At 42.2% G+C, this 24466-nt stretch overlaps 1 protein-coding gene and 1 non-coding gene across 7 annotated transcripts in view; both read right to left on the bottom strand.

Annotated features, from left to right (window-relative positions):
• Positions 1–10274: 10274 nt before the first annotated feature.
• Positions 10275–10434, bottom strand: LOC136390008 (U1 spliceosomal RNA). Its single transcript, XR_010748539.1, has one exon. It is a non-coding gene; the product is annotated as a U1 spliceosomal RNA (small nuclear RNA).
• A 9452-nt stretch (positions 10435–19886) lies between these two features.
• The window catches only part of ETV6 (ETS variant transcription factor 6), a 236615-nt gene continuing 232035 nt past the window's right edge, over positions 19887–24466 (bottom strand). For 5 of the 6 annotated variants that reach the window (XM_066355594.1, XM_066355570.1, XM_066355555.1 and 2 more), the window contains 2 exons: positions 21156–23954; positions 19887–21114 (listed from right to left, as the gene is read on the bottom strand). In XM_066355594.1, the coding sequence (XP_066211691.1) occupies positions 23849–23954 (106 nt within the window). In that variant the 3' untranslated portion in view covers positions 19887–21114; positions 21156–23848. Of the gene's footprint in view, positions 21122–21155; positions 23955–24466 lie in introns of all 6 variants that reach the window. The other variant, XM_066355562.1, reaches the window with a different exon arrangement.

Below are 24466 nucleotides of genomic sequence, written 5' to 3' on the forward strand. Positions count from 1 at the left end.
CAACGCGCACTGTCATTGCTCTGTATTTGCAAAGACACTGGATTTATTCTACCCCCCCTCCCCCATGCTGTGCTTTGACACTCAGAAGACTGACACAGGTTTTTATGTTGTTTTCTATTTCCTGGAGTGTGCTTTTAATGGACTTGAAACAAACAACTGCAGCAAAGAATGAAGAATGACTGAAGCAGATTGAGTGACTGTGCACAAGTGACAAAGATGGGAGAGGAAGACCCAAGAGAGTTAGTGTTGATAAGGATCCCACATGCTTTACTGTCACTCAAGCTCTCCAGGGAGTTCAAAGGATGTTACAGTGTGGTCTGATTACCTCCCCAGTAACTCTGGACCGTAGGTAACAAGTAGAAAGGAAGTTCTCATCTGTGGTAGTTAAATGCTGGATGGGGAACAATGAGAACCCTGTTCCTCTAGCATTCCCAAGACTCGGGACAATGGAAACCCCAGTCTTCTCTGCATTCCCGCTCCAGGTGAGGCGACGCTGGCCAGGACTCCTCTTGCCCTCCTCTCAGTTGAGTCAGCTTCGGTTTCCCCCTTGTGTTAGAGAAAGTGAATCCCACACTCCTTTTAATCACAATCGACAATACAGGCTTTGTGGATTCAGCTGTCTCTCCAGTGCCTGCTCTTGATGAAGGGTGAAAAGTGATAAGTTAGAAACTGGACCCACTGAGCTGGCTTGGCTGCAAATCAATGACCCCAGGCAAACAGGTCTTATCAACTTTCATTAGATCAATTCTAATCCCTGAGCTGTGTAAATCTTCCTGAGCTGCAGTTCTTCCCATATCTCTAGATACACAGAAACATTGAAAAGTAACCTGCAGGTGTCTGAATGAAGAATTTGGAGAGAAATGTGTCACTGATAGATACAGTTTTGGTGACTACTAAGAATGACATTTGTTATGTAGGTTTAAGGGTTCTGAAAGAGCTAAGTTGTTTATTTTTGTAAAAATAAAGTGAGCAAAAGGGGAAAGAAAGAGGAAATTTTCACACAAATGGAGGTTTTGAAGAAGATAATCAATATTTACCTGCTTATTACAGTTGTATCAATATAGGGCCTTACATCTTGAGTTCAGGAACTCTTAGACCATTTTTTTTTACTCTTAGACCATTTATCTTAAAATTATGTGAACAACATAGCTCCTGTGGAAACCTCGTTTTATTCTCACTTAGTTAGATGGTAATGAGTATGAAGGAGAAAGGTTGGAAGGGAACTGAAGGGATGAGGACAAAAGAGAAGGGATTATAGAAACAGCACAATCACCAAAGTATAATGCACCCTGGAGTCATCTTGTACGGAGGTAAACAATAATGCACATGTTTCTGAGTCAGCAAAAAATTAAAATATATAAATATTATATGTTTAAGCTAAAAAATTATAACAGTGGTTAACCTGCTATTTAAAAAGATTTTAATAAACTTGTAAAAAGTCATTCGGTCAACACAATATTGAAGAAAAACAAAGTTGAAGCACAAACATTATCCAACTTCAAGACTTCTCATAAAACTACAGTAATCAAGATAATATGGTATTGACAAAAGAATAAACAAATAGATTAATGGAACAGAATTGAGCTAAGAAATAGACCCACATGATATAGTCAACTGATCTTTACAAAGGAAAAAGGACAATATAATGGAGCAAATATCTTTTCAACAAATGGTGTTGGAACAATTGGTTGTCCACGTACAAAAAAAAAAAAGTATCTAGGCACAAACCTTACAGGTTTCACAAAAACTAACTCAAAACGGATTACAAACCTAAATGTAAAATGCAAAACTATACAATTTTTAAGAGATAATGCAAGAGGAAATCTAACACAGAATGGCCATTGATTTGGATACAACACCAAGGGCAAAATCCACGATGAAAGAATTGATAAGTTGGACTTGATTAAAATAAAAGGTTTCTGCTTTGTGAAAGAGACTGTCAATAGAACAGAAACAAGTCACACACTAGGAAAAATTATTTGTGAAAAGATACATCTAATAAAGCTTGTTCTCCAAAATATACAAAGAACTCTTAAAACTCAACAATAAGAAAACAAACAACTCAATTTAAAAATTAGCCAAAGACCTTAAGAAAAAGACACATTACCAAAAAGATATACAGATGGCAAATAAGCATATGAAAAGATGCTTCACATTATATGTTACCAGAAAAATGCAAATTAAAACAATAGTGAAATATCATTACACAATCATTAGAGTGGCCAAAATCCAGGACACTAAAAACACCAATTGCTGATGTGGATATGGAGTAACAAGAATTATCATTCATTGCTGATGAGAATGCAAAATAGCACTTTGAATGACAACTTGTCTGTTTCTTACAAAAATAAACAGTTTTATCTTATAATCCAACAATTCCTGAAGGAATTGAAAACTTAATGTCTGCACAGAAACCTGCATACACATGTTTATAGTAGCTTTATTTATCTGCCAAAGCTTGGAAGCAGTCAAGATGTTCTTCAGTAGGTGAATGAATAAATAAACTATGGTCCATTCATACAATTGAATTTTGTTCGGCACTGAAAAGAAAAGATTTATTAAGCCATGAAAAGACATGAAGAAACCTTAAATGCATATTACGTGAAAGAGGCTAATCTGAGAAGGTTACATACTGTATGATTCCAATTGTATGACATTCTGGAAAAGGCATAACTATGAAGAGAATGGAAAAAACCTCAGTGGTCACCAGGGATTAGGGATGACTGAGCACAGAGATTTTTACGGCAGTGAAACTACTCTGTGTGATACTATAATGGTGGATACATGTCATATATTTGCCCAAACCCAAGGATATACCACAGCAAGAGTGAACCCTAATGTAAACTATGGACTTTGGGTGATAAGGAAGTGTCCATGTAGAGTCATCAACTGCAACAAATGTACCATTCTGGTGGGGGATGTTGATAACAGGGGAGGCAGTGCATATGTGAGGGCAGGGGAGATGTGGAAAGTCTCTGTCATTCCGTTCAATTTTACTGTGAACATAAAACTGTCCTTTAAAAACAAAGTATAGTAAAACGAAAAACAATAAAGTCATTCAGGACTTTAAATATCAATCTCAGTGTTCTGAAATTTTTATTTACATTGTATATCACCAATATGCATAATAAATGAATTATTTCTTTATTAACAGAATTTTGAATTCTAAAAATATTAAAATACAGTAAGTTTGGGGATTTTGCTAAATATTCTAGTTTTGGGTTTCATTAGTGTTACCGAGAATGCAGTAGAAAATCATATAAATATGATTTAGAGCAGGGGTCCCCAAACTTTTTACACAGGGGGCCATTTCACTGTCCCTCAGACTGTTGGAGGGCCGGACTATAAAAAAAACTATGAACAAATCCCTATGCACACTGCACATATCTTATTTTAAAGTAAAAAAACAAAACGGGAACAAATACAATATTTAAAATAAAGAACAAGTAAATTTAAATAAACAAACTGACCTGTATTTCAATGGGAACTATGGGCCTGCTTTTGGCTAATGAGATGTTCAATATGCTCCTCTCACTGACCACCAATGAAAGAGGTGCCCCTTCCGGAAGTGTGGCGGGGGCCGGATAAATGGCCTCAGGGGGCCGCATGCAGCCCGCGGGCCGTAGTTTGGGGACCCCTGATTTAGAGAAAAGAGTAAGAATATTTTCCTTATTTTTCTATTTGACCTATGGAATGTATGTCTTCCTTTTTGGAAGAAAGAAGCACATTCATTCTCTGACTGTCTACTTCTTCAGTTCTCCCATGTTACAGATTTATATCATATTTAGGCAAAGTGAGAATGGGTGGACCACTCTGGATGCTAAACTTTAATTGGTGATTGGTATAAAGAAGCAAAGTCTTCATATGATTATCAGAAGAAGTTATTACAAGAAACTCCATAGGGGCTGCATTTAAATATAACCTGTTCTACCTCTCTTAATGCCTGGGGAGTGTCTCAGCTGAGGGTTTGGGTAGAATCTATGTGTAGTTGGGCTAGGAATGTTGGCCCACTCATTTCTAAGGGTTGAGTTTGGCAGAGGTTGGACATCATTCCAAAGGAAGATTTGCTATGAGTAGTCAGACCCCAGGTGCAAGTAGAGAAGTAATGTTGAATTTAAAAGAAAATTTCATTATATGACCCATAGTAAAAGCCATAAGACACACAGAAGAAGTGACCCTCTGCTTCTCCACCACTCCCCAGTCTCTTTCTCTCTCTCTCTCTCTCTCCTCCTCCCCCAGCCATGGCTCATTTGAACAAGTTGGACCTGGGAGCTGAGGATGGCCCCATGGTCTCATCTCAGGTGCTAAAATAGCTCAGTTGCTGAGCAACAAGCAACGGAGCAATTGTTTCTGATATGCAGAGCATTGCCCCATAGGGGACTTGCCCAGCGGAGGTCAGGGCGCATGTGGGAGTTTCTTTGTCTCCTTGTTTCTCACTCAATAATAAAAAAAAAGCAAAAAAAAAGCCATAAGTGGGTTTCAGAGACAGAGACTAGCCATACCATGCACGGATATTGCTTCTGCAAACCTGGACAGATTACTGCTATTTATTTGAGCTGGATCCCATCATGGCATTTGTACCTGTGATTCCAGCTCTGTTTATTAAGGGATGGGGGAGGGGCAGATTCTAGTTTATGACAAGGAGAAACCAAGATGGCTGTGAAGATATAGGGTCTACCTAGATAAATGGATTGATTCTAGTCATTGTTGAGTCAGTTGAACCAGTAGCTGGACAACTTGACATGATAGGGTACAACCAGGAAGAAGTCAATATCATTTAGACTGCTTTGTCAACTGCCTTTTTTTAGGTATCACACAGGTGAATCTTGCCGGTGGAAAGCCCAAGAAAGTCTTGGATCAAGGAATGATAACTTGCACTTTAAAAGCAATGTGTTTACACTTGATCTATTCAATTTGTTGAATATTTATTTATTCATTAAGAAAAGATCTTAGGTCTGGTGGGATCTCTTCACGTTATTGGGGCTGATTTTGGTTTTTCATTTCCTGAAGCTACTGGTTGTTCTGCTCCTTCAACCAGACACGATGGCCTTAGAAACAGGATCTCAGCAATCTTGTGGTGATGTGGAGGAGACTAAACCTTTTGGGAGCCCCACCCAACTTTCCCATATGGCAGGGCTCAGCTCCTTCCCCTGTTCACATCCCCCTTCCTTCTGCGTTACCCACTCGGCTGCCCCTATGTGAGATACTGGCTGTCGGGTTATGCACTGCTCAGATTACAGCCTACTGCTGCCCCCTGCACTTGGTGAGCAGATGACTGGATCAGCCCTTTTGCTCCCAGTCATTCTTCCAAAGCCTCAACAGAGCGAACTAGGTCTTGATCTATCTTCCCTTAGAATATTTCCCAGATGCAAGGGCAATAAAGCACAGATCATATGAGTCCATCAGGGTCTGCCTTCCTGGAGCTTAAGAAATTTGGGATGGAATGTGGAGCAGCAAAGAAATACATAAATAATCAGACAAGTCCGAATCCTAGTAATCATCAAGAACCAGTATATTCATCGAAATAAATCAATCAATCACTATTTATCAGAGCTAATTTTGAGCTAATTGTGGTTTAGAATTTAGTTTCTGGGTCTGTTGAAAAAAGATAATCTTTTATCTTTCTGGTTGATATACTTTCATGGAGTGCCCAGTATAGTGGAAGGAGCTACAGAAAAAGATAAAGCAATAGCTTCCTGTGAGGTGATATACACTGTATCCCAGTAATGGACTCTCATAATAAATGCCTTTAGCTATATCAGATGATTCAAAGCCAATCCATTATTTCCCCTTCTGCTACAGAATAGAACATAGGGGAGCAAGACATAGAAGAGTCACAAAGCATCAGTGTGCTTTATTTAGTTATGAGACAAACAGAATTCCTCTTTTGAGTCAAGAGATCTGTTTCTATTTTTGGATGTTATGTGTCTGACTCCAAATTTTGAACTCCGAAAATGGCAAGTGTTAGATGGCTTTGATATGGACTTAATGATACTCAGTTGGACCTACAAATAGCAGAGATGTCATTTAAAAGCAATATGTTTACATTTAATTCACTCAATCTGATAAATATTTATTGTCATTAAGAGAAGGTCTGGGGTTCAATAAGATACTTTGTTAGATATGAACAGCTAAGATTTTTAAAAGAAAGATTGCTTACATTATAGTAAAAGGACCAACCAAAGGCAATTTCAAATATAATTAAGTTCTTAATTGATACATTCCCTCAAAGTTTACTTCAGAATCTGGTTGACTTATTGATCTATGTGTAGCTCATTGAGATTTTATATCAGGGGCTCTATTTTCCACCATCGCTCTCTGTGCTCTCGAAGCAAACCTTTCATTCTACAAGCAGAAAAAAATGATTGAATTCCTGCTAGTTTCTAAGTGTTGCCGTAGACATATACTGTATGGCATTTCATTTAGTCATTACACAACAACTTAAAAAATTAGGTATTACTACCATTTTATAGAGAAGTTACACATATAGTAAAATGGACAACCTCAAACCCTTTTTCCCAAAGGGAAATGTAGAAGGCCCACTCAAGCTGAGAATGTGTACGAAGGGTAGAAAAAGAAGCAGACTAGGTTTCAAAGGCAAAGTTTACCTATTTACAAATTTGCACGGAGCCAGTTCTCTCCTACAATATATAGTCCAAAAGTTGAGTGTCTCAGCGATCATCAGTGCTGCCCATTACAACTTTGTTCACACCTCAGCCAGGTGCAAATTTTCCAGTGTTACAAAAAGCAACAATAAATTGTTTTGCTAATTTTCAGAATGTGATGCTTTGGGCTATTTTGTAATACCTCCCAAGGCTACCTAAAATGTTATTATTTTATTACTTGCTAGACTTCGAATTTTTATATTTATTTGATGAGCGAGACTGTCCCATAATTTCCAGTTTTGTGTTGTCATTTTGTAGTTTTGGTATCAAGGTAATGTTAGTCTTTAGAGTTAGGAAATTTACATCTTTTTAAAAAAACTTTATGGACAAGTTTATATGTGATTAGATTTTATGTTTCTTGAAGGTTTGGTAGAAGTGTCTCATATTAAGATTTAGTCTCTGTCTCCCTGTCTCTAGCCTTGAGCCACTCTGACTTCATTCCTTAAAAACTCGGGAGCTCTCCTCCGTACGTGCCCGCTGGGCGCTCCATTGCCCTGACCCCACCAGCAACCTTTGCAGGCTTTTCTTAAATGTCACAGCCTCTGAAGCCCTTCTCTGATCATACTATCTCAGGCAGGTTTCCCCTCTCTTTCATTATTCTTTATCTCGCATCATGGGTATTTTCTTGATAATAATTATCATGATTTTTAAGTGGTTTGGTGACTTGTTGGTTTATTTCTTTCTTTTATATAGAAGGGCAGGGGCTCTGTTTATATAATTCATACGATGCTTAGCTTCATGCCTGGCACATAGTGCAAACTCAATACGTATTTGTTGAACACATTCTCTGTTCATTTAAATTAAACATAAAGCCGGACAGTCCACATAGCTCCAGATTCCAAAGTTTTTCTCCTTGTTGAAGGAGAAAACTATTTTCTTTTTTAAATTTATCTTTTCTATTTCTTAGTAAGAACTCAGGAAATTAAGTGTGCTTGAACCCAGTGGTCGTAAATTATCTTCAAGATAAACTAGAAGGAATTTGGAGAAATGGCTTTAAAACTACATCTGGTCCTCCCTTTGACTTCACTGACTCTTTCGGTTCTATAATCAGCAAACTAATGCCCATTGCCAGAGATTTCCATTTTGTTTATCTCCAGTAATACTTTCTGCCTTGAAGCCTACTTTATCTAGTATTAATATAATCACTCCAGCCTCCTTATCCTTATCCTTGCTGTTTGTATGGCATATTCTTCTATCCATTCGTTTTTAACCTATTTTTTGCCTTTATATTTAAAATGTATCTCTTACAAACAGCATATACCTGGGTCTTACTATTTATTCATTCTGACATCTCCATCTTTTCTTGGAGTGCTTAGTCCTTTTACACTTAATATAATTATTGATTTGATTGCATTTAGGTTTATTTTTTATGTTTTGTTTTCTATTCATCCCAACTGTTCTTTTTCTCTCTTACTCCTTTCCTGATTCTGGGTTAATTGAATATTTTTTTTGTAATTCTATTTAAATTTATCTATTAGCTTTTTTACATTTTAAAGTTATTGCTTAGACATCACAATAAATTTTCCACTTCGTGTAAGACATAAGAGGAACCTGGAAACCATTTACTGCCGTCCCTACTGCCACCTCTGCCTTAGTTGTCTTCCATTTCTGATGCTAAACACCCCACACCACAATGCTATAACTTTTGTTCTAATCTCATTTTCTTTTAAAGTTTTGTGATTTTTTTTAGGTACTAGTCTTTCTAATAGTTTCTGGGGCAAGAGCAAACACCAAAACCTACTGTATAGCCTCAGTGACTCCTTGTCTCTGAAACTGGACATGTGGTATTTGTAAATCGCTTAAAAGCCTACAGGAAGCTGCTTTATTGGAACAACCAATTGCAGGCTTTCACTTAATAAAGTAGGTTTATTCATCTTCTTTTACAATTTAAATTGCGGTGAGTATCCAAGCCTCCATCCCCTCCTACAAACCAGTTCCTTGTAGTTCTTCATGCAAAATCAAATATTTATGGCATGTACTTTATAATAACACTTCAGCATCAAGCTGCCCATAAAATTTAAAGTAATCTTTAGTGTATTTTTTGTTTTTATTTTTGTGTTGTGTTTGCTCTTCTTTCTGAAATAGTATTTTATGCCTTTTCTGCTTTTAAAAGTTGTTTATCCTAAGGTTAAATTGTCTTCTTATGAGTGCTACTTTTCAAATCTAACCTGTGCTTTCCAAAATATCTTCCCCTCTTCTTTTTACCTTCATGTTTACGCTGTTAGTCGGTAGATTTTGAGGACAACTTTTTATTCTCTGACTCTGATTTCTTCCTGAGGTGTTTTCCTGACTCTGACCCAAGCTCAACGACACATACGGAAGTGTGTTAGCTGTGCCCCGAGGAGTTGTGTGACTTTAGGTCAGTCACTCGATTCCTTTGAGCTCCAGTTTACACGAAGTGATCTAAGATTCCTTCTGGCTCTAATATTCTGTGCTTCTCTCACTTGAACTGCACTTTTAGTGACACGCAAACACTGCCCAGCAGGGGGCACACACATGCTCAGGCACACATGCAAATACACGTGGGCGTGCGCACGCGCGCGCACACACACACACACACACACACACACACACACACACTGCTCTCTTCTCTCATTATACTCTGATACTTCTGGTTCTGATCATCCTCACTCTTAGAAGTTGCTTCTGTTTGTGTCCTGATTCTCACCCTGTAGTTGGCTGCCTGTTTCTTGCTCTGCAAATAACCTCGGTGTTTATATCCTTGAGTCTACCTTGTACCCCTTTCAGCTGCCTGGTAACCTGCACAGCTCTACTCCTGGGTCTGGACTCCACCTTGACCTGTTGAGCTCATCAGAGTTTTACTCCTTATTCCATCACCAGGCCCTCTCCTTCCAGAGGGTCTCACCCAGGATGAGGACTTTCATTTTCCATGCTCATGCCCTTTACAGCCTGTGAATAAAATGGGCTCTATTCTCGTGGGTGATAGGATTCCTGAGAAAAGGTCATAGAAAAGTCAGAAAAGCTTATGAAGTCAGTATAGTAAAGAAGAGAGGTGAAATTACAATTTGGGGGAAGTTAACTCTCAGTATTCTCTCATATCTCTCTCAGACACCTTTTCTTCTTTGGTACCCACATTTCCGGGGCTCTCATCCTATCCTTGATACCTTAGGACACACGAGTGGCCCCCTCACCTAGTTCTCAAACTCCCAAGCTCTAGATTATGGCCACATTCAACCCTCCCCTCCAGCCAGACTCACTTGTCCTATGCTTACTCCTTAAGAGCCGTTTTCTCTATTAGCCAAATCAAGCAACATTTGTGACAAAGGCTAACACTGGTGTGAGAGCATTCTTTTCTAGACAGCATGACAGACATGAAAAAAGGAATTGGAAGATCTTGGTTTGAAACCAAGCTTTCCTGCTTTCTATCTATGGGAACTTGACCAAGTAACTTACCCTTTCTTGCATCTCAGTTTTCTTTCAGTAAAATGAGAAAAAAGTTATTTTCTTGGGATTGTTCTGGGATTTTTAGATATAATGTACCGTGTAAGCACCCTTTGTAAGTACTGTGCAAGTATAAGTTTTTAGTCAGGATTTAAAAATGCTTTTTGGCTGTACTGTATACACTAGGGGTCCCCAAAGTTTTTTTTTTATTAGCGCGAACGCAGTCCCCCACTACCACAAATTATGCAGTCAAGTTTCCCACATTTGGGGAAATCGCAGGGGTCAGCACATCCGGAGTGCAATGGATAAGCCTCTACCTGGGAAAACCACCTTTGTGATCATGGTATCTCCCCTGCCAGGTAAGTGTGGGTCCCCAAACTTTTTACACAGGGGGCCAGTTCACTGTCCCTCAGACCATTGGAGGGCCAGACTATTAAAAAAAACTATGAACAAATCCCTATGCACACTGCACATACCTTATTTTAAAGTAAAAAAAAAAAAAAAAAAAAAAGAGAACAAATACAATATTTAAAATAAAGAACAAGTAAATTTAAATCAACAAACTGACCAGTATTTCAATGGGAACTATGGACCTGCTTTTGGCTAATGAGATGGTCAATGCCCGGTTCCATATTTGTCACTGCTAGTCATAACAAGTGATATGATGCGCTTCCAGAACCGTGATGCATGCATCCCACGTCACCGGAAGTAGTACTGTACATGAGTGATGCTGTGCTTTGCGGCGCCACCACATACAGTACTCCAGGACTACTGCATTCGCATCCTGTGCTCCTCTCACTGACCACCAATGAAAGAGGTGCCCCTTCCGGAAGTGCGGCGGCTGCCAGATAAATGGCCTCAGGGGCCGCATGTGGCCCATGGGCCATAGTTTGGGGATCCCTGGAATACACCATTATTGGGAAAGAAGTTGGTTCCTTTGGAAAAGAATTCATCTAGAATAACTCCTTTGGTGAAGTTGTTTCTTTAATTTTTTTTCCCTTTGAATAAAGAAGGAAATAAAAAAACAATACAAAGATAGAAGCTAGATTAGATTTAGTGAGCAAAAGGTAAAATTTTTGGACAAAAGATTTGTATCTACCGATCCGTCTGTTTACTGGGGAAAGGACCCACCCAGTTGAATAAGAGTATGTACTATTTATTGAACATCTACAGTTACCATGCACTTTATATACATTCTCTTTACCTTTCAAAGAAACCCTTCAGAACTGTAGAGAAGGAAATGGCTACTCAAAGAAGACGAGTCATTTCTGTAAGTTTGCACTGCTGCAGTGGGTCGAGACAGATTCCAAACTCAGCTCTGTCTGGTGCTATTCTCACCAGACCAACCTGATCTGACTTTCCTGAGGAAGCTTACTGATCCATTTCAGAAGCTACATAGCAGCTGGGGCACCTGGATCTTCTTCAAAATATGCTCAAAAAACAAAGAGCAGAAATATTTCAAAATAATTTGAAGTTGACTGGTCTGACGCTCCATGGGCTAGACCTATTAGAACTGCACTGTGGGGCCTAGGCAGTTTCCCCAGAACAGGGCCTTCTGTGGGGCACCCAGTAGGGAATGTACTTTGTCAAGTCGGAACCCACCCAAAGGCTGGCACCCAAAATTACAAAGTGAGGGAGACTACTTGAGCAGCTACAGCATAACACTGTATAATTATTTTACGTTGGTGTAATTCCTGCTTGACTGCTGGTTTGCTCACCTCACATGTCTGAAACAGAAGAACCCCTTGTAGGTAAGCGCAGTCCTGAATGAGCTATTCTTCATGGCAATGTCTCAGCTGAGTGACCTGGTCTAAGAGTCAGAGTTCCCGAAGTCTTCCACTCATGTTGAATTTGAGTCTGAGTCCACACCTTTTTTTTTTTTTTTTTGTATTTTTCTGAAGCTGGAAACGGGGAGAGACAGTCAGACAGACTCCCGCATGCGCCTGACCGGGATCCACCCGGCACGCCCACCAGGGGTGACGCTCTGCCCACCAGGGGGCGATGCTCTGCCCTTCCGGGGCGTCGCTCTGCCGAGACCAGAGCCACTCTAGCGCCTGGGGCAGAGGCCAAGGAGCCATCCCCAGCGCCCGGTCCATCTTTGCTCCAATGGAGCCTTGGCTGCGGGAGGGGAAGAGAGAGACAGAGAGGAAGGAGGGGGGGGGTGGAGAAGCAAATGGGCGCTTCTCCTATGTGCCCTGGCCGGGAATCGAACCCAGGTCCCCCGCACGCCAGGCCGATGCTCTACCGCTGAGCAAACCGGCCAGGGCCTGAGTCCACACTTTTGATAGGAAGGCCCTCCGCGGTCCTCTAGGATGGCTTTCCTTTGCATGTGGCCAGGTGCCATTTGAAGATGACCCTGGTGGTGAATGCTGGGAGTGGAAGGAGAGAATGAAGTGTCCGTTAGCTAGGGAGCTATATTTGAATGTCTGAAACCCTGATTGTGTTTAATCAGGCTAAACAAATACCCACATTTCCTTTCCAATGGAAAACCTTTGGTTTGGGGATAAAGCCATTTCTGAGTTTTCCACGTGCTCCTGAGTTTTCCTCAGGTGGGAGCCGGTCTGGGCACTGTAATGGAAAGTTAAGGAAAGAGCTTCAAACTGAATTGCCCCCTACAGATTTCAAATTCCTTGGAGAATTTGCATTCATCTACTGATTTGACTAACCAGCTCCAAGCTGATGCACATGACCTGAAGGCTTTTACTATCAGGAAGAGGCTGGGAAAGGGAGGGAGCTTGTAGACTTCTAGTCTAGAGGGAGGCTCTTCCTAGCGGAGGCTGGCAGAGAATAGATGTTCTGACTTCCCAGGTGGTGCTGAAAGATATTCTGCCTTATTTTGATCAAGGTCTTGACTGGGGGCCGTAGGTGTGTTGAGGAAGTAAGCTGACAATTTAGTTGATTAGAAATAAAAGGTCTAATATCCCTCAGCAGTTGCCATTGGGTGATTTTTCCCACTTGGAATTCTATAGAATCAGAATTAAAGAAATTTAGTGCTGGAAGGGCAATGTGTATGTGGGATGGGGGTGGGTTTGGCAGGCAGGAAAGAGGGAAGGAAACTAACATGTATGTGCTAGGATTGTTACATGTTTTCTTCATTGAGTCATTTCAACTGTGCTTTGAGGAAAGCAATTCTCCAAGAAACCCAGGCCCAAACCTACAGTGAATTGTTGAAGATAGTCATTAGAAGGGACTTGAACCCAAAGTGGCCACTTTTACTCCCATTGTTCTGTATGAAGATTCATCTCAACCTGGTCATGTGCACTTTTCCCTTTTTTTAAAAGGAAAGCAGGAACCCAGTGTGAGCAAGTGGTCAGGAGGATGTCAGAGCTGGACCTCCCGGCTTCCCAAATGGCCTTACTTCTAGGGCTTTAAGACGTGGCTCTTTCAAAATAACATCCTAATTTCCCAGTTCCCAAACTGAACCCACATCACATTGTCTTGTGCACATGTGAGCCGAGCCAGAACTTCCTCAACAAGAAGGCGAAAATAAAAATCAAGGAACCTTGCAAACCAATTTTAAATGGAACAAAACCTACACATTTCCTAAAGCCATTGAACTGGAACAAAACCTGATTAAAATATTCTCAATAAACCTGAATCAAGACAATATTTCCCTTGGGTCAAGTCCATTGCCACAAGTAAATGTCACGGAGTGCTCAATTGCGCTGGAACGCTGAGAACTTGCCCCTCAGAGGTTGCCAGGCGAGGGGCCCTGGCCAGGCATCTGTGGGGTGCAGGAGGGCTCAGGTAGCCCTCACCTGGCTGGGCCTCTGATTCCCCGTCTGTAACGTGATGGGGTTGCACTGTTTCCACGGTGTTTGAACTAAAACAAAACAGAAGCAGTGGAAACTTTTTTTTAGATGGTATCTTTTTAGGGAATCCAATATGTAGATCTGCTAAAAGCAGAGCAGCTCTGGGTGAAGCAGCTGTTGGTGGCGCAATAGATCCAGAGTAAAGTATAAAAATAATAAAGGCCTATCGTTACTAGGCCATTTACTCTTCTAAGCCCTTTCCTGCAATAACACACCAGTGCTCTGTGAGAAGCAAGAACAATTATTATCATCATTCTGAAGTAAGAACAATTATTATCATCATTCCAATTTTACATTTAAGACAAGTGAGGCACAGAGAGGTTATGTAGATTGCTCGGGGTCTTAGAGCTGGTGAGAGGAAGTGTGGGGTTTGGATCCAGGCATTCTGTCTAGGTTGCCCTGGTTTAACCCGTCTGCTTGGTTTCTTTCCTAGGCTAGCCGGCCAGTGTGTCGGGCCCCAGTCCAGGTGAGAGATACGAAATCAGAATGAAATAAATCAAAAACTTGGTACCAATGAACTCCTGTCTCGATCAGAGATTCCTGATGTGATCAGCAAAATGAAAGGTGGATACTGAAGTTTAACCCTTTGCATAGTTCAGGTTCGTCCTCGTGCCTCCTGACCATCCAGAGCAGGGGTCCCCAAACTTTTTATACAGGGGGCCAGTTCACTGTCCCTCAGACCGTTGGAGGGCCAGACTATAAAAAAACTATGAACAAATCCCTATGCACACTGTACATATTTTAAAGTAAAAAAACAAAACGGGAACAAATACAATATTTACAATAAAGAAAAGTAAATTTAAATCAACAAACTGACCAGTATTTCAATGGGAACTATGGGCCTGCTTTTAGCTAATGAGATGGTCAATGTGCTTCTCTCACTGACCACCAGTGAAAGAGGTGCTCCTTCTGGAAGTGCGGCAGGGGCCAGATAAATGGCCTCAGGGGGCCGCATGTGGCCCGTGGGCTGTAGTTTGGGGACCCCTGATCCAGAGTATAATCATAACAAAAATTTTATTTAAAAAATGTGTAAGGCAACATTAAAAAAAGGCAAATGTATGTTCTTCTTCTTTCCATAAACTGGTTATCAGACAAACATGATTTTAAGTTAATAAAACTGGAACTGGAACTAATTTTATTTTTTCAAAAAAAAAACTCACTCCCAGAAGTCAGCAAGCATGAAAAACACTCACTACTCACAGGGTTAAATAGGCAGAACCCTCAGGTGGACGAAACCAACACCCTTGCTGCTACCACCCTCTCTCTGATGACAGGTTTGCTCCTGACATAGCAGGTCACACCTCGATAGTGGAGGCTGCTGCCCCAGCCGGAAGCCCACTGTCTAACAATGTTGTTTTGCTCAGAGTTGCAATAGGCTGAAGTTCTGAGGTGAAATGATTCAGCATGTAATGCCATTTATCCGAAATGAGTGCTATATTTTATTATCTAATTTTCAATCCCTTTAATATGCCTCCCAAGAGGCTGTCTACAACAGAAATTCACAAAAGGAAAAGGGAATATGAACTACAGAATAGTGGAAAGTGTTTTGTCAACACGACAGAAGAAATAATTTTATTTATTTGTTTTATTTTTTTTATTTTAGTGAGGGGAAGGCAGGCAGAAAGAAAGACTTCCGCATGCAACCTGACTAGGATCCACCCAGGAAGCCCACTAGAGGGCGATGCTCTGCCCATCTGGGGCCATTGTTCCATTGCTCAGCAACGGAGCCATATTTTTAGCACCTGAAGCAGAGATCACAAAGTCATCCTGAGTGCCAGGGGCCAACTTTGCTCGAACCAATCAAGCCATGGCTGCAGGAGGGGAAGAGAGAGAGAAAAATGAGAGAGAAGGGGGGGGGGGTGGAGAAGCAGATGGTCACTTCTCCTGTGTGCCCTGACCAAAAATCAAACCCAGGACATCCACACACCAGCCGTTGTTCTACCACTGAGCCAACCAGCCAGGGCCAAGAAATAATTTTAAAACACATTTTTGAAGATTGTTTTATTAGAGTAGAATGCATTATATATCTTTTTATGTGAGTGATTAGCACTACCCAGTTATGAATGGAAAGATAACTGTCCTTCAAGTAAAAATGTGAAGATATGTTTAGTGCATGTAATAAATTTCTTATTTTATGCATAAGAGTTGCATTTTTCTCCCAGTCTGTGGCTTGTATTTCCAGTTTTTAAAACGATTTTATTTACTGATTTTATAGAGGGGCAGGGAAGTGAAGAGTATCAACTCACAGCTGCTTCACTTTAGTTGTTCATTGGCTTCTTGTCATATGGGTCTTCACAGTGCAAGTCCAGGGTTTTGAACCAGCAACTTCAGCGTTCCAGATCAACATTTTATCCACTGCGCCACCTCAGGACAGAATTCCATTTTTTAATGGTATCATTTGAAGAGCAATTTTAAACTTTGATAAAGTCTAATTTGTCAATTTTTTTTCATTTGTGTATTATGTTTTTGGTGTCATATCTAAGACATATTTGCGTAACTTAAGATTTTCTTTGATTTTACTTCCTCATTCAAAACACTTATTAAGATACACTTGTGTCTATTACCCTGAAGAAGACTGGTCATATAAAAGTGGATAGAGCGTCAAACTGGAACGTAGAGGACACAGGTTTGAAACCCCGAGGTCGACAGCCTGAGCGCAGGCTCATCTGGTTTGAGCACAGCTCACCAGCTTGAGGCCAAGGTCGCTGGCTTGAGCAAGGGGTTACTCAGTCTGCTGTAGCCCCCCGGTCAAGGCACATATGAGAAAGCAATCAGTGAACAACTAAGGAGCCACAGTGAAGAATTAATGCTTCTCATCTCTCTCCCTTCCTATCTGTCTGTCCCTATCTGTCCCTCCCTCTGTCTCTGTCACCAAAAAAAAGAAAAAAAAAAAGAAAAAAAATAAGAAAACAAAGTGCACAGAACACACCTTTCCCCTCTGAGAGCCCTGGTAGGGGACAGAGGCACATGAACAATCCATTAAAGGTAGGCATTGGGTTGCTTTTACAGGAGCACTTGCAGTTGGGAACACAAAGGAGGGCATGCCATCGGGAGACACAATGTTTGGCTCAGGCAGTTTGATATGGGATCTCATGACCGAAACTCTGGTTGAGGGGAGAGTCACAGAGACCCTCAGGAGATTGCAAGGAAGTATTGCTAAGAGGGCTTAGGAGGGAGAGAATGGTCTTCTACTGCCTTGAAAGAGAGTAGGTAGAATTTACTTGGTGATTTTTACAAGCAGAGATCTACCTCTCTAGTTGGCAGGGCTGAGGTCCTTAATACCAAAAATAAATAAATAAATAAATAAATAAATAAATAAATAAATAAAACAAAGACAAAAATCTGTAAGTACTGACAGTGAGAACACTGCCCCAAGATTGTCCCCATTTAAGGTCAACATCTTAGGTAGTAGGATGGAAGAGCTGCTCATCTATCTATTATCTTTTGGAAAGACAAGAATGGTATTGTCAGCTTTCTATCCTTGCAATAACCAGGATTGGTCTTTCTAGAGGCAGAAGGAGAGGCAGTGACACCAGAAACTTACCCTCCCTCCCATAAGGATGGTGACCATGAGGCATCTGGTTATGAGCACCAGTATTAAGGTCTAGTTCATGAGCAACTATTCTTTCACTTGGTGAAGAGGCTTTTGGTCATGATGTTTATTCTTGTTGCTGCCCTAAACAGGACTTCTCGCAGAGCAGGACTGACCTCAGGAATGATACTAGGAGGGAGTAGTAAAGAAATACAGCAAAGAGAGAGGCCAGCTCAGTTTTGCATTAGGGGCAGAATTTCGGGGCTTGAAGGGAGAGCATTGGTTTCCAGCTACTCAAGGTGTGGTCTGAGGACCAGCAGCTTAAATCACTGGGGAGCTTGTTTGAAATGCTGAACCTCAAGCTCCACTTGGAGCAGATCTCTGGCCCCTATTTCCTAAGAAGCTGGTAATACTGGCAACATCTGCTTTTTATCACAATCCCCGAGTGATTTGCAAGCACTTTTTAGGTTTGAGAAGCCATGGTCTAGTCCAATGGTCCTGGAGTCCCCTGCAAATATCCTGGATAAGTGGTCACCTGGGCTCAGTTTAGTAATCCCAGGGACAGCCAGCAAAGGTCAATCAGCAGGTGAGAGTGATCCTCTTTTACTTTTCTTTTTAAATTAGGCTGGTTAGGCAGAGAAATGGATAGAAGTAAAGAAATTGCTGAGCTCTAATTTGTAAGAGCAGGTTGGCTGTTAAAATTATGCTTTAAAACAGCTCATTTCATAGCAAACATGTTCCTTAAGAAGTTTGAAGGAAGCAAGAAGAGGCCTTTGATATGTGATTCTGTGTCCATTTAGCCTCCTTCCACAATATACAAATATTGATTGACTTACGACCTATGCAACTTACAACCATTCGACTTTACAACCACAATCGCTAGCCACGACTACTCCATGTCTGGCAGCACAAGCGTTGCCCAGCTGGGCGTACAACAGTGAGGACCAGCTTCCGGCAGCACTACCATCTCCGCGTGCACCATTTCAACTGTTATCCCAGACTTGGTACAGCAATTTGTGTTTTGTGTCCTGGATATATTTCATCAAACCCCTTCTAAGATGTCTACCAAGAGGAAATTGTCTTTGCAAATATTAAACCAGTTGTACTGGTAATGCAGTGTTTTACTGACGAATGTAAAAATAAGAAACAAAATGGTGTAGAGATGATACAAATGGCATAAAATGAACAAAGAAAGTTATGATAAAATATGACTTAAAGATTTTTATAACATCATTTCACAGTACTGTACATATAGCCTACTCAACTTATGACCAAATCGTGTTACGACCAGTCTGTTGGAACCAATTGTGGTCGTAAATCGAGCAGTAGCTGTATCTAGGATTAGGAGGATGCAGCATTACTGGGTGTAGTTAATGCAAATTAGTTGTCATCAATTACTCTGTATACTGTTTAAACAGCCATATTCTTTTTCATACTAAGATGAACAAATTCATGCTAACAAGTGGTTCCCAAACTTTAGCATGTATCAGACTCCCCCAGAGAGCTTGTTCAGTTAATGGGGTGGGAGCCGATACTTTGCATTTCTAGCAACTCCCAGGTGGTGCTAATGCTGGTTATAGAAAAAGTAGCTTCAGATGCATTTTTAGCACCACTGGAAATACCTAGACCCTTATTATTTGATGCTATGCTCTGATGATATTTCAGGGTCAAATTTCAGCAATCAATCCAAGATCATGAGAGTCAGAGCACCTGGGGCAACTTAACATAAAGAAATAATCTAACAGCATTCTCTGACACCATTGATTTCAAACTTCTGCTTCCCACACCTACATTTGAGTTGCTAACAAAATGTAAGTTGCTTCATTTTCCATTCTTCTCTTGGTTTCTACCCACCGCTGATGGCAAATTGGTAGCTCTGGTCGTTTGAAGTTGAAATCATAAGCGCCTACTGGCTGGCAGGTGGCTCCGTTAGCCAGTGTTGCTGAGGCACTCTGAGCACTGGGCCAGCTCTGAGCTGTGTGATGACCATCCAGGCCATTTTAGTCCTGTGTGTAGGTCTGAGCTCGACCTACATGTATGCCCTTACCACCTACAGGCTCACATCCATGACTTCAATAGAATCCGAGAGCATTTATATTAGTTATATTGTGAAGACCTGAGGTCCTGTCATTTTTAGAATCGCCTCCATCCTCAGTGAACTGGTCTTTGGCACAGCACAGGACCCAAGCATCTCTGGTCGGGGCTCCTCGCGGCCAATTTCCCCACCTGTGTGTGGCAGCAGATTCGAACTGTTTGCTCTGACCTTTCTGGTGCTGCCCGGGGAAAGACGGCCTGCAGACGCTCGGTGACAGAGGCTTCCTGCCGGTTGAAAGCCAGGACTGCCCTTTACACCATAATTGAGTGGAGACAGGATTTACCTCATTGGACCATCTTGCCTGTCTGACTACATTTCACCTTATTAAAAACAGAGACTTGGGACTTTTTATTTTTTAATAAAAAAATTTATTGAGATGATGCAATTATAGGCTTTTCTTTAAAAATTATTTGCAACTCACTGGCCCTGAGAAAAGGCATTTTTTTTGTATTTTTTTTTCTTTTTGTTACATTCATTTGATTCAGTCCCTTATAAACCCCACACCTCATAAACAACAAGAGATTAGAAATTAAACAAAAAAAAAAAAAAAAGAAAAAGAAATTCTAGATTCGTACTGGTTTGCAGGTGGTTGCAGTCACGGAGAGAAATCTTCAAGAATGTTTCCTTGGCGTGTGTGAAAGACTCAGGGAGCTAGCGGTTGTTTAGTGTTGCTGCAGCTGGGGCCAAGAATCTCAGGGTCGTCTTCTGTGGTTTCAGACAGGCAGGGATTACTGTGTCCCCTCGCTCCCCCTGCACTGGGTTCCTTGTGTCACTCCCTTCATTCCAGGTTTCTGCCCAGAAGAGAAGCAGGCTGAGCGGGTGGAAACTAACTAGCACCGAATGCGTGGGCAAAGAAAACTGCCCTTTGTTCTTTGTGTTATTTGCCCAGACCTTTTATCTTGGGAATGGGTCAAAGGGGGGGGGGGGGGTAGAATCAGGCTGGATCCCAAACCGAACTCTGTCCCTGGCATGCTGTCTGCTCCTGGGACAAGTCATGTCACCGTGCTGATACTCAGGTTTCCCTTTCCGCCAAGGGGAGTTAATATTTCAAAAATGTATTCAGAGTTGGAGCCTAGGCAGAGAAAGGTGGAAATGGGGATTTTACTCAGTCATTTAGGTAAATCCTGCCATAGCCTTTAAGTTTCAGCTAAATCTACATTCTCAGTGTTAAAAGACAAAGGATCAGAGGGTTCCAAAGATACTGCTGAAAGGAGCAAATCCATTAGTCCGTTATTCTTTTCGAGAACCTCCCCCTCTAAAAAAAAAAAAAAAAAGATCTTAAACACTGGTGATGCTGCCTTAGGCCAGATCAAGTTGCCTTGGGACAAAAAGATGTTAGAAATAATGTCACTCCCACAAAGCCAGTCCAGCCAATTGCCACTGCCATCTTCTGATGGAGACGGGGCAACCTGGCTAAGACTCGGTGCAGGGAGATGCTAGAGAATTTCAAGATACAAGTGAGCGCGTCCATTCTAGACAGCCCGAGAGAGCTCCCTTCCCCCTAGGTGTTCTTCTTCTGCCTCTTCCTTTCCTAATTTCTGACCTTGTAAGCCAAGAATCTCCATGATGGCAGCAGGGAAAGACCAACTAGGTAGGTCACAGACAGGCCTTTAACCTGGTCCTAGATGAGATTTTGTTGCCCCTAGTACGTTTAACCTGGTCCTAGATGAGATTTTGTTGCCCCTAGTACGTAGTGTTGAAGTGAGAAATGTCACACTGGAGAGACCCTGCAGGGAGAACCTGAGCTCTCGGAGGGCAGGACTGGGTCCCGATCATTCTGGAATCCCTCGCAGTATCTAACATGAATTTAGCTAAATTCAATCTGAAATCTTCGGGGTCTGCAGTGTGTGAGTATTATCTCTGGCCAGGTATTCTCTCAAAGAACAAACGGGAAGGTCTTCTGCTCTTAAGGGAATCAACAGAAAATCATTACTATCGATACCTGAATGGGAAATCAAGGCTATACGGGAATTAGCACCTTCTACTTCTTTAAGTGGCTGAAGGTGTCATCCTAAGTCTTATATATTCTTATAGAATATTGCTTTAAATACAGAAACCTTCAGGGCAAAAGGAAATTTTTCTCCATACTTCAGTTGTAAGATTCTTGGAATGGAAGGAGCCGAGTCCTCATACTGGGTGAAGTGGACCGACTGAGATGCCCTAACCTTCGGGAAGAGCATCCTGCCCTGGTGTCTGATTTCATAATCACAGAAAGGGCGCCAGTAAAAGTCCACCCATGCTCTCCAGCCCTTACACTCAATAGCTTTCACAACACACCAGGTATCTGGCCCATCTCTCCCTTTGAGAGATAACATCAGTCATCTCAGAGACTAGAGACACACCATGACAGTGTGCTGCTGAACACTCTTGAAAGACAGCGGTGGCACACTGGGATCCAGCTGCATTTCATCACCATTCAAGCAGATGCCGACCAGACCCTTCCTAAAGGGAGCCTCGAGCCTCACTCAGGTCCCTGACCTCACCGCAAGCCCAATATTCTTCAAGTTAAGAGTAGGGGGAGCGTGTGGTGGTGGGAGCCGGCTGGTCACCTCCACGTGTCAGCAGGTGGTCTGATATGAGGCAGGAACAGAACAAGACTGAAGAGCCCTGACCAGCTCAATGCCAGTGTTCTCGAACCCTAGTCAATCTATTTGTGCCCCCCCCCCCCCCCGCAGGTGTCTTTGTCAGTAGGCTGGGAGAGCATTCTTTGTCTGATTCAACGCAGAAATGGCTTGAGTCCGGCAGCTTCAGCAGGACCCGTACGTACCCTGGCAGAGCTGGGTGATGCCCACCCGACTGAGCCGAGGAAAGAGAGAGAAACAGGAGGGGGTGCTTTGTAAGGCAGTTCTGATCTCAATTAAAAAAACACCATACTCCTAATATTGGATTCTGAGCCTGTATTGGAAGAGTTGATGTAGATGTCAAGAAGAGGAAAACAAATCTAAACAGCTCTCTAAAAATGTTATTGTCAAAAGTACTAAGGGATAGTGCTTCCTTCACTTTCCAAGATACTATCAACCTTATTTTGAAGTGAGAAAGAGCCACGAATGGGGCAGTGGGTTCGTTCTGAACCCAGCTATGCAAGAAGGAAGAAGGGAGCCGGTAATGTATGAGGAATTTCCTGTCTGCCCGTTCTGGGCCGACACCAGCAGCAGCTGAGACTGCATACTCGGCTCCTCCCCTCTCGAATGCCCTGTGTCCCATGGGGACCAGGAAACTTTTGAAAGGTCTAGTAACTGAAAACAATAATTAGGGTGAGGGCACAGAACAGACCACGTGATGGCCTTTGGGATGGAGTGCAGAAGACCCCTTCTGCCTTAATAGCCTCTTTAACCTGCTTTGGGATAACAAAGTCCCACTGCAGATTTTTCACCCAGTTTCTGGGCAATCAGGCCTGTGTTTTTCTCTGTATTTTCTCTGTAGCACTTGCAAGCTGATCCCAAGGTCCTGGAGCCTTCCAAATAACCTGGGCAGCCTTCCGTCCTGATCTGCTGCCCTGCGGACCCAGAGGGCGGTGGGACTCTCACTGTCGTGGCTGCAGGACTAACACTCATCTCTCAGGAGGAAGGCAGCATCTCTGATGTTTTGGGCCTCCCTCCAATGAGGGGCCAAATGCCGGGATGTGCCAGGCCCCAAAACACCCAGGCCATGGATTCTGTGTAGGCGCACCTGCTCCCAGACTCGCCAGGAGCTGAACTCTCAGGGGTAGTGGTGGACAGGGAAGGAGAGAGAGAAAAAGAGAGCTCTCCTTTTCACTTTATCTTTTTTTTAAAGCATCTTTTTTTTTTTCTTTTTTCTTTTCCCCAGCCAAGATCCAACAGCAACGGGAACAGACCTGATCCACGTGGCTGAAAGAGGAACCTGAACCCTTTCGCAAGTCTCCTCTTTCCTGATCCACCGGGGTTGGTGCACTTTGTGAGATTTGCAAAAAATATGTATATATATAATAGATATATATTTCCATAGGAAAACCACCTCAGATGTCTTCCCCTAGATGAATGATGAAAAGTCAAACTGCATGGTCTTAAAAAAACGAAAACAAAAACACCATGAACTAACAATAGGTGGAAAGGTGAGGGTGAGGAATTACAGGTGGACAGATTCCGAATGAGGGGAGCGTGAAACGCGAGTCCCAGGCTCGTGCGCTCAGCCAGAATCCAGCCCTGTCTTTGCTGGGTGGCTTGTCTAAGGTGCTCTGGGGTCCCTCCTGGTATGCAAGAGAAGGTCACTGCCACTCCTGGGTCTCTTCCTTTTCTACTCAGCTCCCTGCTCCACCCGCCTCCAGTCCCGGTGGGCAGGGGTTCCCTCGGCGGCAGCCTGCTGAGACGGGGGGTTGGTGCCTTCAGCATTCATCTTCCTGGTATATTTGTTCATCCAGCTCCTGCGACTCCAGGTGCTCCAGACGGTCTGTTCGGCCACTCATGATTTCATCTGGGGTTTTCATAAACCTGTAGAAGAGGAAACGGGGGAGGGAAGACATTACATTTTCCTCAAGTTGTCTGCAGTCTGCACTCAAAACTAAAAAGGCCTCATATAGCTTGAGAGCTACTGAACCCAGCTATGAATGCTAACTTAGCACCAATTAGAGAAAAGGGGACCCTCCCCAGACTGCCTGAAAAATGGTGGAATAACTATAAAAAAGAAGGGGCTAGGATGACCGCGGGGCAGAGCACCCACTGGAGCCGTGCAGCGCCTTCCCGCACGAGCCTGCGAGGGACCCTTGGTACGCTCATCTGCGTTTCTTACTTTTAGGGCTACATTTTACAAGGGCCCGTGAGAGCTCTGGATCCATTCCCATCCTGGACTGTAAGTCCAGGGAATGGTATTCAACACTTGAATTTAACTCTAAAGATACAATTAAATACTGAATGAAAATTTTTGATAATAGGGTCAGTTAGCTGTGCTTTTGGAAGTCAGGAAGGCAAAAAGAAGTATCAGTGTTATCACTGTTACACCCAAA

Source organism: Saccopteryx leptura, chromosome 1 (assembly GCF_036850995.1).
Source record: "Saccopteryx leptura isolate mSacLep1 chromosome 1, mSacLep1_pri_phased_curated, whole genome shotgun sequence".
Taxonomy (NCBI): domain Eukaryota; kingdom Metazoa; phylum Chordata; class Mammalia; order Chiroptera; family Emballonuridae; genus Saccopteryx; species Saccopteryx leptura.